Genomic DNA, 16377 nt, shown 5'->3' on the forward strand with positions numbered 1-16377 from the left:
AAGCTGAAACAGAATCTATTCATGCATTCATGGACAAGTACAAAGAAGACACAGTATTTCCACCCTCACTGCATCAAGGTTATTGTATGCATATAGGCTGCTACGCACCATCCCATGTTCATACACACTAGCTAAGAGATTATTACATGGGAAATAATCTGCACGACTGACCTATACAGGTCCTAATTACACCCTACTTTGAAGGAGTTAACCGCCTGGATGCAGATTTATCTTCATTATGTTGGAAGAGCAAATGGCCTTTGGTTGAAGGTTTGGATTTCAAATTTAGTTAGGAAGGATTTAGTTAGTTATTTGATCTGAGCCTAAAACAGCGGGGTGATGTTAATAATAAGGCAATATTGAAAATAGCGGCGTAACTAGATGTTAGTGTTTAAAAGTATGGGGTAAGCACGTTTATTTTTTGTTATTATTATTATTCAGCAAGTATGCATTAAACTGATATTAAAGTACTGTCATTTATAATAAAAAAAGATTTCCTTTCCAAATAAATGCTGTACTACTGAAATGTATGCATCAAAGAATCCTGAAAAAAAATATCACATTTTTCACAAGAGTATTAAGCAGCAAAACTGTTTTCAACATTGATAATAATAAGAAGAAATGTTTCTTAAGCAGCAAATCATCATATTTGAATGGTTTCTGAAGGGTCATGTGACAGCGAAGATTGGAATAATGTTGCTGAAAATTCAGCTTTGCATCACAGGAATAAATTATACTGTAAAATAAATGAAAACAGAAAGAATTTAAAATTTGCAATAATATTTCAGTTTACCGTAATTCTGATATTTTTTTAAAATGCATCCTTGATGAGCTTATGAGAAAAAAATCTTACTGACCACAAACTTTTGAACAGAAGAGTAGTTAAATTTTACACTTAGCAGCTGCATTAACATTCCAGTTTTACATTTTTATTAGTTAAAGCATTCTGCAGGAATCAAATCCTTGAACTTCTTGTTGCTATCGCTGCACTCAGAGCTATAATAATCTCTTATATACTGTGCAATAATGAGTATAGAACTCAATAAACAACTGCAGAATACCAAAAGCTGTCGAAAACAAGTATTAAATGACCATTAAAAGATCTTGTTGCTACAATAAAATAGTCAAAATACTATACATCCACCTGCTAATCATCAGTGAGCTCACATGAATAGAATTCAATATAAATATGGCAAAGGTCAGACTGCTTATTTAATCGACTCTGGATCGTCATGTTACTCTGCAGCAGAAATGAACAGTAACGAAGTAAATTTACTTAATTACTGTACTTAAGTACTCCTCGAAGTAGAAAGTCGTTGCTATGTAGCAGCTTTAAAATTCAGTGGGTATTTTGAATTTTTTTCTCTAAAATGTGATTTGTTTATTTTTTTATTTTTTTTTATTTTTTAGACAGCCTATCAGATAGTGTAATGTATTTACATCCATTACACTATCCACTCAGTTCAAATGTGGATGAATGGCTACACGTGGATGTGTGCACACACTGCCAGATCTGTGTCAGTAGGTGTAAAGTTATTGCAGGTTTTGCATACAACAATAATAAAACAATAATAAAACAGTGCATTAACATTAAAAAGGTACTTTTAAAAGTGTGTACTGCCATACTTTTACCTTTACAACTTTCACTTGTAATGGAGTAATATTTGACCGGTATTATCTCTTATTTCACTAAGGTAGAATAAGAATTGTGTAATTGTGTAGTTTTAATCATGCTAAAATCAATGGAATATGTGGCCTTGAATGTCTTACTGCTTTATTAATCAAAACAATAAGGTAATCTGACCTTTTGAATTGAGATTCAAAGATTTAACAAATAATAGAAGAAAAAACCTTGACATTCCTGCTTCTAAAATAGGTGTTTCTTATCTTTTCCTTACACATTGTAATCTGATTAATATTGTTCGAGTTCAATCGGGTCTAATCTACATCACTGTCAAGCCAGAATGATCAGATTCTGAACAGACTGCTTAAAAAAAATATTGTCCATGTAAAAACAAAGATAACATCATGGCTATCTAATGTCTAGATGTATAAAGGCCCAGATAAACATCAAGTGAAATAGAAGAATTAATTGTCGTGATGTCATTTCGAACAAAATCAGTCCAAAATGTAAATGTGGATTTTGTTTCGGGAGTTTGAAACAGCTTGCCATTGCCAAAGCAAACTTTCCAGAAAAGTTCACTCCGGCTGGTAAACACCTGCAAACTACATTAACACACAAAGAGAGCTGCTTTATAGTAGAAATGGAAGTTGTAAACACATATTTACATATTCATCTAAACGCCGCTCTCAGCAGTGTGGACAGCATTAGGGTGTTCAGAAACAGTAAATCGCTGCTTGCATATATATAAAACCTCTTTTTTAATCCCAAGCAAAGAACTCTGAATTAGGATTTTTGGGTGAACTATCCATTAAGGTAAATTATCTACACAATCTACTAACTGAAAAACTGGATTTAAAGTTTTTGACCGATTTGACACGAGTGATTTTCTGCCTTCTGACTGTGTAGATAAGTTGTAAGGTAGTAATTCAACTCATTGAATTAATTCATGTGCCTCTGCTCATATGTCCAGGTGTCTATCAGGGGGCAGGTGTTACCTGTGGCGGTATGACCCATCCGCAGATCACCGTGATATCAGGCAGGCTGAGGTTACACAGCTCTTTGATGAGTTCAGGCACGAGGGTCTTGTGTCCAGCTGCCTGGTGTGCTAATGCCAACACAATGCACATCTGCATCTACAGCCTGCTGGGCGACCTCCAGCGGGGTCTGTCGTCATGGAAACAGACAAAATCCAAGGGAAATGATAAGCATGGGTGATTCCTATGATACTGTTCCTCTGTCCTGTTATCATTATAGTTGTGGTATGGACTCTTTTACATTTAGAAACATTTTTAAAATTCTATTTTTTTTACCATTATCATAATATTTCTATTCAGCTAAGATGCAAAGTGACAGTGTAAAACAGCGTATAAGAATGATTTCTGAAGGATCATGTGACACTGGAGTAATGATGCTGAAAATTCAGCTTTGCCATTATAATAAACTATATTTTTGTTAATATTTTCAAACAGAAAAGTTATTTTAAATTGGAATCATTTTTCACAATATTACTATTTTTACTGTATGCAGCCTTTGTTAGGATAAGAGACTTCTTTAAAACACACAAAAAAAAATCTATTTAAAAAATGTTCACCTTTCCAACATTTTAAATAGTAGCGTATATTAACCATCACATCATGTTTTGGGTCTGAGAGACACTTTTTTTTAATTCATACCAGATAATCTGAACTGGAAGCAGTTTTGTTCAGCATTCATGGAGCACAAACGAGAGAACCGGATTAATCTTATTTTGAAAACTGTGGAGAAGCAAGAGCTTAACTCTGAGGTATGCATTTGATCTGCTCAGTCATGGATTCAATGTTTTGATCTCTATGGCTCAGAAAGGATTTCTTAATTGATGATAAACTCTGCTCTTTAAGGAACATTTGATGCTAAAATGTGTGTGATAAATACAATTGAGAAAAGCTGAGTTCCCATGAGCTGATTTCTTGAGCATCTTTAACACATGGATGACTTCCAGAGAAGAAAAAATATATTTTTAACCAAACTTGAGAAATGCAGACAAAGTACATATGCACCATCACAATCATACCTGAAAAAGCCGATGTGTTCCTAGGTCAACATATTTTGTTGACCCTGGATCAACATTTTACTCCAAAAATATATTCTTAACCATATCCCTACACCTAAACCTAACCTTAACCGTGAGTAATCCCTAAAATCAGAGGAAATGATAGATGAATGACACTGATGTACAAGCACCAAACACTGATTTTAAGCGTAAACTTCCCAAAATCTATAAACTGGTTCTTCAAATCTGATTGGTTAATCACAATTTTGTTCCAGGGTCAACAACGATGTTGTCCCAGGAACATGTCTCACTTGGTAAAATCAGGTTGTGCTTATGCGATGGTGTAATCTCCTCACGCTTGCTGAATTCACTGCGGTACGCTCCGCTCACCATGCTCGTGCTGGCCTTGTGCTCCCTGAAAACAGATTTCATGGCATCTGTGATCTCTCCCACCGAGCACCTACAGAATCCAACAGAATCCTTTAATCCACTTATAATCACATTATATCACACAACACAATTCCTGCATTGTTGTTTGGATTGTTGTATGATTGAATTTGTGTTTGCAGTCCAGTAAAGAGTCAGAAGTCACATTCCATATGTTCAAAGCGTGTGATCCTCCAATCTGCCGCTGAGAAACACCAGCTTTGTATCAAGCTTTCAAAACACAGACACACGGCACTAACTCCAGCTCCTCTAGCCGGACTTCCAACAGCAGCAGTGTTTATAACTTGGGCAAATCAAAGTGAAAAAATGTCTTGACAGGATCTTCTGTACTGAAAGCCCATGGGTTTGCAATGCATGATGACAACTATGGAAGCCCATTTCCAACACGGAATAAAATAATTATTAAAAAGGTAATTGCAACTTTTTCTCTCACAATTCGGATGTTGTTTCTCACAATTCTATGAAATAAAAGCAGAATTGTGGGATAAAACTCAGTACTGAGGCTGTTTTTCTCACAATTCTAAGTTTACTTCTCACAATTCTGTTAAATTTTTTTCACCATGGAATAAAAAAATGAAAAAGGTAATTCTGAGTTTGTGTCTCTTGTGAGAAAAAACTCTGAAAAGTGAGATAAAGTTGTAATTTACCTTTTTTCCATGGCAGTAAAAGTCTTCCATTAATATAACAGACCGTATAGCATGTGTACTGATGGATTTAATTAATAATTTATTATTCATTATAAGAATCTGTTATAACAAAGATTACATTAATTTTTGCATCATCAAACAAAAAAAAAACAAAAAAAAAGATTTACTGAACAAAGTGAGAGCGCTGCTTGCTTGTGTAAAAATCACACACAAGAGTCAAAAGTTGTTGGTGATTTCCAGGATTTTGCTATATGGTTGCTAGGGGGTTTTGGGTGGATGCTAAGAAGTTTTCACTTAGAAAAGTAATCTCACTGTTCATTTCCTCAACAAGCCATGATGCTAGACAGGTTACACACCAATACTTTACGCTATAGTAACATTATTTAAGGTTCAGGTTTCAAATAAAGCTTTTGTAAATGTGTTTGATTTTTGGCTTCATCAGGACTTGATGAAGCCAGACCCACGGGCTCTCACAGCCTCCACGGCGAGCTCCAGCAGGTTTCCATCTCTGCTACGTGCACACTGTTCAATCGCAGCCAAACACCTGTTCGCCGCCTCTGCATCCCTGCTCTCTCTGACCTGCAATGCAAACACCCTGGATGAGCCAAACAAACATACGAAAGCCTGGAATCAGCTCAGTGTATAAATAATCATGTGGATGGAGACGTAAGAAAATATATGTACACTGTGGGGGAAAACCATCTCAGAAAACACAGCATATAGTGCAGATGAGACTAAGTGGACTGCTTCACTTGCTATTTGTGAAGACGGAACACGGAGGAACTATGATTCTTCTTATCCTCTAGCTTGTGCTAATAAAGTGCAAAAAATGTAAGCAATTCACAGGATCAGCCGATCATCTGCATAGTCTTTATTACATAAAAAATGTCAACTTACAAAACATAGACGAAAATTAAACTACAACCAAAATTCCTAAAACTTAAACTAAAATAAAAATAACAATTCAAAAATATCTTCATGGAACATGATCTTTGCTTAATATAAAAGAAAAATCAATAATTTTGACCCATACAATGTATTTTTGGCTCTAGCTACAAACCCCATTGACTTAAGACGGGTTTTTGGATCCAGGGTCACATATATAATCTTAAAACCCCCTTCTTATAACACTGATTCCTTTGCAGACTAAAAAAAGGTAATACGATATATTTAATATTCCCTAAGAGCTACTTCTAACATTAGTTAGTATACATTAAAGGCGGATCTACCGTGGCAAATGCCACCCTAAAAGAAAGCCTTGCCACCCCTGCTGCCACCCCAGTTGGCAGCAACCAATTAAAGGTTATTGAAGATTTACAAGCGCGAATCTTTCATGATTCGTGATCCCGCTCCGAACTCACGAACTGATTCAAATGATTTGCGATCCCCAAACTGACTCAAATGATTCGCGAACCCGCTTTGAACTCCCGAACTGACTCAAATGATTCGCGAACCCGCTACGAACTCCCGAACTGATTCAAATGATTCGCGATCCCGCTCCGAACTTCCAAACTAACTCAAATGATTCGCGAACCCGCTCTGTACTCTCGAATTGATTCAAATGATCCGCGAAGCCGCTCCGAACTCTCGGACTGATTCAAATGATTCGCGATCCCGCTCCGAACTCCCAAACTGACTCAAATGATTCGCGATCCCCATAACTGACTCAAATGATTCGCCATCCCGCTCCGAACTCCCAAACTGACTCAAATGATTCGCGATCCCCATAACTGACTCAAATGATTCGCCATCCCGCTCGGTACTCCCAAACTGACTCAAATGATGTGTGATCCCGCTACGAACTATTTAATTGATACAAATGACTCGTGATCCCGCTCCGAACTCTCAAACTGACTCAAATGATTCGCGATCCCCATAACTGACTCAAATGATTCGCGATCCCACTACGAACTCCCGAACTGATTCAAATGATTTGCAATTCCCAAACTGACTCAAATGATTCGCGAATCCGCTTTGAACTCCCGAACTGACTCAAATGATTCTTGATCCCGCTACGAACTCCCGAACTGACTCAAATGATTCTCAAATGAACTCTATATTCAGATATTTTATTATCCTTTTGTAGTGTGCACATATAGGGTAATTACTGGTAAAGTGGGACACTTTCTGATAATTTATATTCTGCATACTTTTTTATTATGATCCAAATGTCTTAGCCACTCATATGATACTATTCTAAATATCTTAGGAGCTGTACTATACTGTATAGACAATAAAAAAGAAAGAAACATTAAACACAGGATGGATGACTCTTCCTCAAACACACAATGACCCCAAACCACATTTTTCAAGGCGCTACTGTCAAACTGGGACACCTTTATTGGAATACTAGGACACTTAAAACACATTCAGTTGTTATTCAAGTGTAGGCCTTATAAATTAAATACACAATAACAATATAAACAACAATATAAACAACAAAAACAATAATATAAACATCACTTTTTTTAAGAAGGGGTGCAGATACAGCAAATTCAACCCACCCCCTCCCTCGCCAACCCACAAAATTTTATTTTGGGTTAAATTTATTTCATACAAAAAAAAAAAAGAATAACCTTCATTAACAGAGAGAGCTGAGATTTGTTTTCTATCTTAAGTAACCCACTCTGTATAGTCTGTCGGTCTCCGTGTCCTCTTTGCTTCTCAATTTTTCTGTGCGTGAGAAAATGGATGTGTGGCGTGAGAGCGTGTGAAAAGTGTTAATTGCGTGTTTCTCACGGTGAATGCGTGATAGCTGGCGTAGTTTAAGTCAGTCTTTGTTGAAATAACTAGCTAACTAACTAAATGTATGAGGGACATATAAAAAGGTAACTCTATTCCTCCATTAGAATGGCTTGAATGGCTGTCCCAGTTTGCCAGTAATACCCTGTCCCAATTTAACAATATGCTATTTGCAAACTAGGACAGTGTCAAAATCGCATAAAAAACCCCCCAAGAAGATTAATATGAATGTGATTTTTAAAAATACTGATTCACCATTACATCCTATAACAAAATATGTAACAATTACAAATGATCCATGAATTGTTTTATTTTTATAACCTTAACATTATTTACCCCAGAATGCTATGTCATTTTACTTACCGTCACAGTTCACTACAAGGTTGTTAAATATGATGTGCCACACCCCGGAAGTGATGTCATAGCCACAGAATTTTTTTAACATTTTTATCACATACTTGCTACTGATGAGCTCAGTGTTGATTTTTAGTAAAAGAAACATATCCATGTAAAGATATAGATTCTTAAGCTTAACTGTCCCACTTTACCCATTGTCCCACTTTACCAGTATTCACCCAATTTATCATCAAACTGTGATAACTGTGACTAAATTCAGTAAATATACGTCTGCCATATGTTTCCACCCCTCAAAAATTCCTGCCCCCTTCTCGCCACCCCACCAATATTTTTCTAGATCCACCCATGCATGTTGGTAAAGTCATGTTAGTGGGTTTTGATTCATTCAGAAGGATGATAATTCTTTTCAGGCAGTAACATTTATCTGACCTCTCTGCCCTCTCTGTCCGATCAGCTGGACAATGTAGAGAAATTGTTAAGTGACATTAGAATCAAAGCCAAGGACACCAGTGTGCCGTGACTCAGGGCATGACAAAAACACAAGGACATTGTTGTGGCCAACCAATTGTAAAAAAAAATAAAAATCTGTGGCCAGAAACACAGATAATGATTATATTACAATCTGTTTTGGCAGTGCAATGGGGGAGGGAAATATTGTTAAATGTAAAAAAAAAAATATTTAATTTAGGAAATAATTTAAACTTTAAAGATATTTACTATTCTTTTTTACAACATGAGAGAGTCTAAAGGATTTTCCAAGGTACCCAACATCACTCCACAGATACTTACACTTCATGAACTAAAGATGTTTTGGGTAACCGTGAAGAGATGAAGCGTGAACAGATACCAAATGATTCCAGATCAAACACACAACCTTCAAATCTTTGATCTGAAAGAAACTGGGTGGCTGGCACTTCAGATTTTACATCATACATTTTCAACATCAATATACGGACGGTTACTGTATGGAAATTCCCTTTCCACGTGCTGTCAAACTGATTTTAACATCAAACTGAAATTTATTTCTTAATGTGACAACACTTAAAATGACTTTATAAGTCAATAAGTTTTCACGCAGAGAAATGTCTAAAAGCCCATGAAGTGGATAAAATACATGATTTGAACATGTGCTTATCACTTCAAACTGCTCTATGGTCCACACATAAAACATGCAGCACAAACATCTGCCTTATTTTACAATTTTACAATGTCTATACAAAACTATTTTCTGTAAATGTGAAATTCTGAATAAACTGATTCAGTCAATGTTTGGAATAGCAAGCTACTACAATACCCTTCCTACTGCTTCAGTATAGAGTGTGCTCACTATATGTACAGTGCAATGAGGTCATGTGACAACACTGTATCCCGCATCATCCTGTCAGAATTTATTTTGCAATGGCCAGTCGACTCTACGCTGTACTGTACGTGTTCATTACTGAAAGCTCATGAGGTATACTGAATAATCCTTTGAGGGTCAAGATCAATGCAATCCAACATCAAAGCATTCCATTTGATTTGATGAGGAGATCAACTGATGACCAAATGAAATGCATTTCAGTGCATCCACTATATTAACAAAACTGTCTTTTAATATTTCTCAGCTGATCGGAGTTGCTGTGTTGCTTGTTGTATGCAAAAAAGAAATGATTTTTACATGGCTCACACAAAAAGGACAAACAGAAATTTACTGCGTATGGATCAAAGACGTTAAGATGTCCACATCAAAAGACATTTACGAAAGTGATTTTAAGTCCATAAAAAGCACATTAAATGCAAGTTAAATGTCAACATTTAAGGCTTCAAATAAGTTTTAGAAGACCAAAGTCAAAATTTGGTTGAATTAATGTTCCATTTTCATTCAGTGTAACACTTATAGTTATGTAAAAATTCAAACAACATGCTTATTCAGACTTTTACTGGGTTTTAAATGAGTAAAACATTCTTACTGACAAATGGGCAAAACCTAGGATCGTGGCAAATAAAAAAAAGAACAATAAAATAACAACTGAATGTAATTAGTTTTTTAATTTCATAAACTGATTTTTGTTGCAAATATGCCTGATTGTTACATTGTCTTCTGTAAATCAGGGGAAAATGCCTGATATTTATTTTTTTGCTAAAAAAAAACAAAATAAAAAATTCAATTACATGGAATAGAACATTTTTTACATGTGTTATTATTATTACTTTGTAAAAACACCAACAATTTAAAGCAATATTGTATTCATGCTTAAACCCTTTTTCGTCAATTTTGTTTTTGAAAAGTCTTTAATCCTCACCAAGGCTGCATTTATTTTTATCAAAAATAAAGAAAATATTGTAATAATGATTATAATTTAGAATAGCTGTTTTCTATTTGAACTCATTAAAAAAAAAAAGTTCATTCCTCGGATGCAATGCTGAATTGTCACATGATCTTTCAGAAATCATTCTCATATGCTGATTTGAAATATTTTGTATTAAAATATTTTGTTACCTCTTTTATCCAAAAATTTATTTTCTATCGCAATTGAAATTTATCCTTGCTGAATAAAAGTATTAATAAAAAATTATATCATAAAAAAATCATACCCCAAACAACTAGCTGAAACTAGATGAAAAATGACTTTTGTGCATACTATACACAATTATACAATTATTTTTAGATCTATAAATTGCTTCTGCTAAATGGATAATAAAAAAACTATATTCAGTATATATAAAAAGTCACTTTCATATCCAATAAATTTGGCTCAAAATCCTCCTCCTGTCCTTTAAATCAGCAAACAGACACGGTGTTGATTGTTCTTGTCTGCATGAAATAACATTGGTCTTTTTCATCTGGAGCCAATTTAGCTAGGTAGAGAAATGGTAATTACTTTATAAAGATTCATCTTCTCATGTTCTCTCTTCTTCCATTATTCCTACATCACTGAATACAATTCTATAAAGTTCTGAGTAAAAGGGATGTGTTTTTCTTTAATGTTCATAAATCTGTATTGCAATGATGAATCCAATGATGACAGTTTCTCTGAACAAAATCAAAAACAATGCCAATTTCTATGGAGCACTTGAAGTTCTCGACTGAATTAAAGCCCATGTTTGTGATTAGGTAACTTCACAGAGAGCTCTACTGAGAAGGGATTATATGTGACTATCTCAGATCGCATCAACACGGATGAAGGAGCTTGACATCAAAATCCGTGCAGTGAATCATCGTCGGACGGAACTAACCTTGTGCAGCTTTTCAGTCTGTCGATAGCGAGCATGTCGACAGTTTCTTCCTTCTCCAGGCGGTACTTGTTGACCCCCATGATGACCTCGGAGCCTACAGTGAGACATCAGCAGAAAAGTCTAAATAATGAAGGGCAGTGCTAGAAACCTGGAGCTGAAATAAACCATCTCAGATTTGTAGATCTTGGTTCATGACCATGTAGGTCCAGGTCGGACAGAGCTTTAATGGGCTCCTTTACATTTTTATTTCAGTTTTACCTATTTTAGTATGTCACGTTAAATTAGATGTTGAAATGAGAAATGCTGCCTCGACAACTAGATCAAGTATTAAATATGTTATTCATGAACGTTAAACATCTGCTGTGAAGTGGGTGAGTTTCTGTTCGAAAAAACAATGTTCATCGTATCTTCTGGGCAACTTCAGAGAGAATGTGACATTCACCGATTACCACAGCCTGAGAGAAACACTTTAAAGGTCAAAGAGAAATGCTGGAAAATTAACTGTGAGTTTAGAGATCTTGGATTTGAAATCTATTTTAAACCTGTTAATATAGTTTAAGGATTCTAAAAATGTAAAACCAAGAACTGATGGCATGAGATGAATTAGAAATATTTCAGGAAGGTTTGTTCAAGTGCTGTTGTCATTAAAGCAAAGGGAAAATGTTGTCGTTTTCCATTCAAGTTTGAACTCAAATTGTTATGGCTGATTATATAAAGTAATAAGCTAGAAAACAAATGCAAAATAGAAGTCTCAGGCTTTGAACCACACTTCTTTTTAATTATTCATTCACTTCCTGAGTGCAGTGCGATACTAGGCTCTTATAAGATGAATGTGCAGTTCGTAGCAAGTGTAGCTAATGCATTCATCACTTTATTAATGTGGACTATTTTTATTGTGGCCTATTAATGTTGGACTTTCTGTCCCCCTAAGCTTCATAAAGACACATAAGAGTGGTTTCTGAAGTCTTGAGTGATAACTGTGAGGTGGTTCACCGTGAAGGAATATCACTTGCACAACGGCCGCTGAAATATCCAGCTGTGCGGCATCTGGACATTTAAATTATGCCTAATTCCTTGGAAAACGAGCCACTTTCAAACCATTACTCGATTAGAGACATCAGACTTCAGGCCTCAGGATTGGAAATATATGCATGCATGCGAAAAATGAAAATCTTATGTTTCAGTTTTAACATTCAAGCATTTGGCATGATGATTGTTGAATGAAGGTGCATGATAAAGACTGCCCTCTAGTGGAACTGTATTTATCAGTCATTTAAAGCATTAAAGAGGGATGCGTTTCAGTGAATGCATCACAGAAGTTCTGCAAACATCATGTCAGTCTCTGAGATCTGGGACTCCCTCTACACAGACATCATGATCAATTAAAACCAATCAACATTATTATCCCTGCAGCAGCGGGGTTGGCTGACATGCCGAACAATGTGTGATGATCAGAGTAATACACACATATGTGTACAATAAAGGATTGTCAGCGATTAAAATTAAAATTAATTACATGATGTGGTGATGAATTAATATATTTAATCATTTAATATTAAAAAAATTAAATTAAATCATTTAGTCAGTCATTTATGTTAGTAAAACAAATCTTCCTGTCAGTCATTATACTCCTAGAACGTGCTCTTCAAAAAATAAATCCGAAGGCGCACTCTGTAGCCTATATCATTTCATATTAAAGCATACAAGAAAATACAAGCATACAAAGTTGTTTATATGTATATATGTTAAGTATATTAATCGTGATTAATCATGATTAATTTCAGAACAAAACATGCAATTAATTAATTATTTTTTTTTAAATCGAGTGACAGAACTAATATGTATATATGTGTGTGTTTGTGTGTGTGTGTGTGTGTGTGTGTTTTAAGTTTAGTTTCCATCACTTCTTTTCAATTTTACATTTCCCTGCTATTTGGTATTTGGTATTTTGATGTTGGTGCCTCACTTGACAGGTTGACAAGCTGAATTCTTTTCAGGCAATTGTGTTCCAAAGCATTTTCAGAAATCTAATTTCCGAGCCTATCAGAGTGACGAGACTGATAACAAGTTACATTACATTCGAGACTCCAGAATGAACAGATGCCACCCCAAAACACACCCTACATTCAAAATCTCCAAAGGTTGCTGGTCAGTGCTTCTATCAAACAAAGTACAGCGGACATGTGGTCAGGTTCAGAAAAGCCACAGTTTCGCTTGACTGATTGATTGATTGATGTCTTCACAACAGGTGAGAGGACTGTTATGTGAAATCTACCTCAACTTTCACTCACCCGAGAACAGCTTCTTATTTATTTATACCTAAAGAAGAGAAGTCACCTCAACGACCTCTCTGTAAGTCCCAGAACCCTTACAGTTTGAGTACCTCCATTCAGATTCAATCATCAGATGCATCAGTCACTCCATGTAACTGCTAACCTAGCTTACTGTAGGGATGGTACTTTGTTCAAGCAGAGACAGTATTAGGAAAGATCTGCCTCTTCAATTGTATTTTTGACAGAGGCTGCATTTGTTTATTTACTCTAGAATGCACGTCATGAAAGTTTTAGGCCAAGGCTTTTCCCATTCAAGTAGACTGAAGCATAAGCACAACTTGTATGTCAAATCCCTATTCAAGCAAACGCAACCCTCTCATGTAAGTTTATACATGTGCTTTTAATGCATGTGATTAGTTGAGAACACTTCCATTAGTCATGGGGGATACTGAAGTAGCACTTTTTATTTAAATGGGACATTAGTCACATGTCCTTGGCTGTAATCATGTCAGTCATGTGTATATGAGTGTTTTGCTATGGTACCTTAATCAATGCGCTTGTCTGCGAGCAGCACATTCCTCGATGTGCAGTTTGGGAATTCCCTCTGCCACAGCGTGAGCCATTCCTACCATTTCCTCAATCTCAGTGATGAAATAAACAAGTCGCAAAGAGAACAGAACTCAGGTAAACACACACATATATCACAGATATTTCTAACCACTAAGAAACAGATCAGAATGCATTGGAGTATCAAGGCTTATTTTAAGCAACTACTTATTTTTATAATTCCAATAATTATTTTTATTTTATGACAGATAACTGATATGGCCATCATTCAATAAAGAATAAGAATAATATTAAATAGCATTAATTTATAAATTAGCATTAAGCAATACATTATTTGAATTTATGCAACATTTATACAATTTACTTTTAATTTTTATTAATACAATTTATTAATAATTTGTATTAATACAATTTATTAATAATTTGTATTAATACAATTTATTAATAATTTGTATTAATACAATTTATTAATATTTTTTATAAATACAATTTATTAAGTCAAGTCACATTTATTCAGAATACAATGCAGATTGTTTTAAAGCAGCATCAGGGTAATAAACAGAAAAATTATCAATGTTAAGGTTGCAAAATTCACCAATTACGAAACGAAATTCAATTTTAACAATTAAACTGTATTAATAAAACAATAACAAATCTGAATTTTTCATATGTACTTCATCTTCATATTGTACTTCATTATCATATTATAATTAAAAGTATCAATTATTTCATTATCATTATTATTTAATGTGTATTATGTAATATTTAACATGTATGAATAACAATTATAGCATGTATAATAATAATTTTACTCTATATTGGCAATATCAGCCATCCACCAAATGTATTATTTATTTTTATTATTTAACATTATTAATTATATCGATTATATAGTATTATTGGAATTATTGGAACAGTATAGATTGGCTTTATCAGATATCAGCCATAACAAAAGTTAGTATCATCCAAAATTTCCACTGTCTGTGTGTTGTCATTAATCATTTCATTATGTGCTTTTAAGACATATCAAGTGTTTAATTATAGATCTAAAATCAAGCGTTATGTAGAAATGTAAGGGGGGCCACAGGGCAGATGAGGTAGATTTAATCAGAACATCATTTGTTTAAAATACAGAAGCATTTTAGACAAATGATATGATAAAATGTCAAAAATGGGATGTAACACTATTATACTTTATTGCACCACAGCGTGTTTAATGTGACAAAAAGCAGGCCACAGTTAGAGCAGAGTTCTGTAGGTGGTTCTGGAGCTGTGAATGTACTGTGTATGAAACCTGCAGAAAACCAAATACATCAATTGTTATTCTAAATTATTATTACATTTATAATGTATTATTAATATTAAATTAATTTTAAATCATTAAAAAAAATGTATTCATTCAGAAAAAGAGCTTTCATTGCTCATCAGGCTGGAGAAGGTTACAAAACCATCTCTAAAAAGTTTAGACTCCACAAGTCCTCAGTCAGATGGTTTGTGTACCATTGGAGGAAATTCAAAACCACTGTTACCCTCCCCAGGAGGGATCGACCAACAAAGATCCCTCCGAAAGCAAGGCGTTTATTAGTCTGTGAGTCTGCAAAGGACCCCAGGGTAAGTTCCAAGCAACTGAAGGCCTTTCTCACAGTGGCTGATGTTAATGTTCATGAGTCCATCATCAGGAGAACAATGAACAACCATGGTGTGCATGGCAAAGTTGCAAGAAGAAAGCCACAGCTCTCTAAAAAGAACATTGCTGCCCATCTGCAGTTTGGTAAAGATCATGTGGACAAGCCAGAGGGCTACTGGAGAAATGTTTTGTTGACAGATGAGACCACAATAGAACTTTTTGGTTTAAATGGGCTGTGTTATATTTGAAAAAAACAACACACTGAATTGTAGCATTAGAACCTTATACCATCTGTGAAACATTTGATTTGGGCATGTTTTGCTGCATCTGGGCCAGTATGGCTTTCCATCATTGATGGAACAATAAAATCTGAATTATACCAGCAAATTCTAAAAGGAAATATCAGGACATCTGTCTGAGAACTAAATCTTGAGAGAAAGTGGGTCATGCATCAAGACAACAACCCCAAGCACTCAAGCCATTCTACCAAAGAATGGTTAAAGAAGAGCAAAGTTAATGTTTTAAATTATTTATTTTAAATGATAAAAATATACTTATATAAAAGTTTATAAAATAATATTAATAAATGTTGAAAAATAACTTTTTAGATATATTTGAAGATATTTTAAATATATTCAGTATTCAGTTGTTGTCATTTTATATATATATATATATATATATATATATATATATATATATATATATATATATATATGGAATTGTCTGGGGTGACGCTGGGGGTCAGGGGTCGAGGATACAGAAGTCGTCTGGATGTCAAAGACACACAGGCTTTCCGTGCAGTCAACATCATGTATGCATTGAGTAAAGGAGAGCAGGTTTAGTTTTTC

The 16377-nt window shown here is 34.7% G+C and overlaps 1 protein-coding gene across 1 annotated transcript; it reads right to left on the reverse strand.

The window, feature by feature from the left end:
- Positions 1 to 2199: 2199 nt before the first annotated feature.
- LOC113092575 (methylmalonyl-CoA mutase, mitochondrial-like) lies at positions 2200 to 15600 on the reverse strand. Its single transcript, XM_026258200.1, has 8 exons — positions 15546 to 15600; positions 13889 to 14014; positions 11059 to 11168; positions 10708 to 10737; positions 5208 to 5326; positions 3965 to 4113; positions 2620 to 2729; positions 2200 to 2226 (listed from the first exon to the last, which is right to left on the reverse strand). The coding sequence occupies exons 1-8, from the start codon at positions 15598 to 15600 to the stop codon at positions 2200 to 2202; spliced, it is 726 nt and encodes a 241-aa protein (XP_026113985.1).
- Positions 15601 to 16377: the final 777 nt, after the last annotated feature.

The sequence above is a fragment of the Carassius auratus genome, unplaced genomic scaffold, assembly GCF_003368295.1.
Source record: "Carassius auratus strain Wakin unplaced genomic scaffold, ASM336829v1 scaf_tig00214657, whole genome shotgun sequence".
NCBI classification, from domain to species: Eukaryota; Metazoa; Chordata; class Actinopteri; order Cypriniformes; family Cyprinidae; genus Carassius; species Carassius auratus.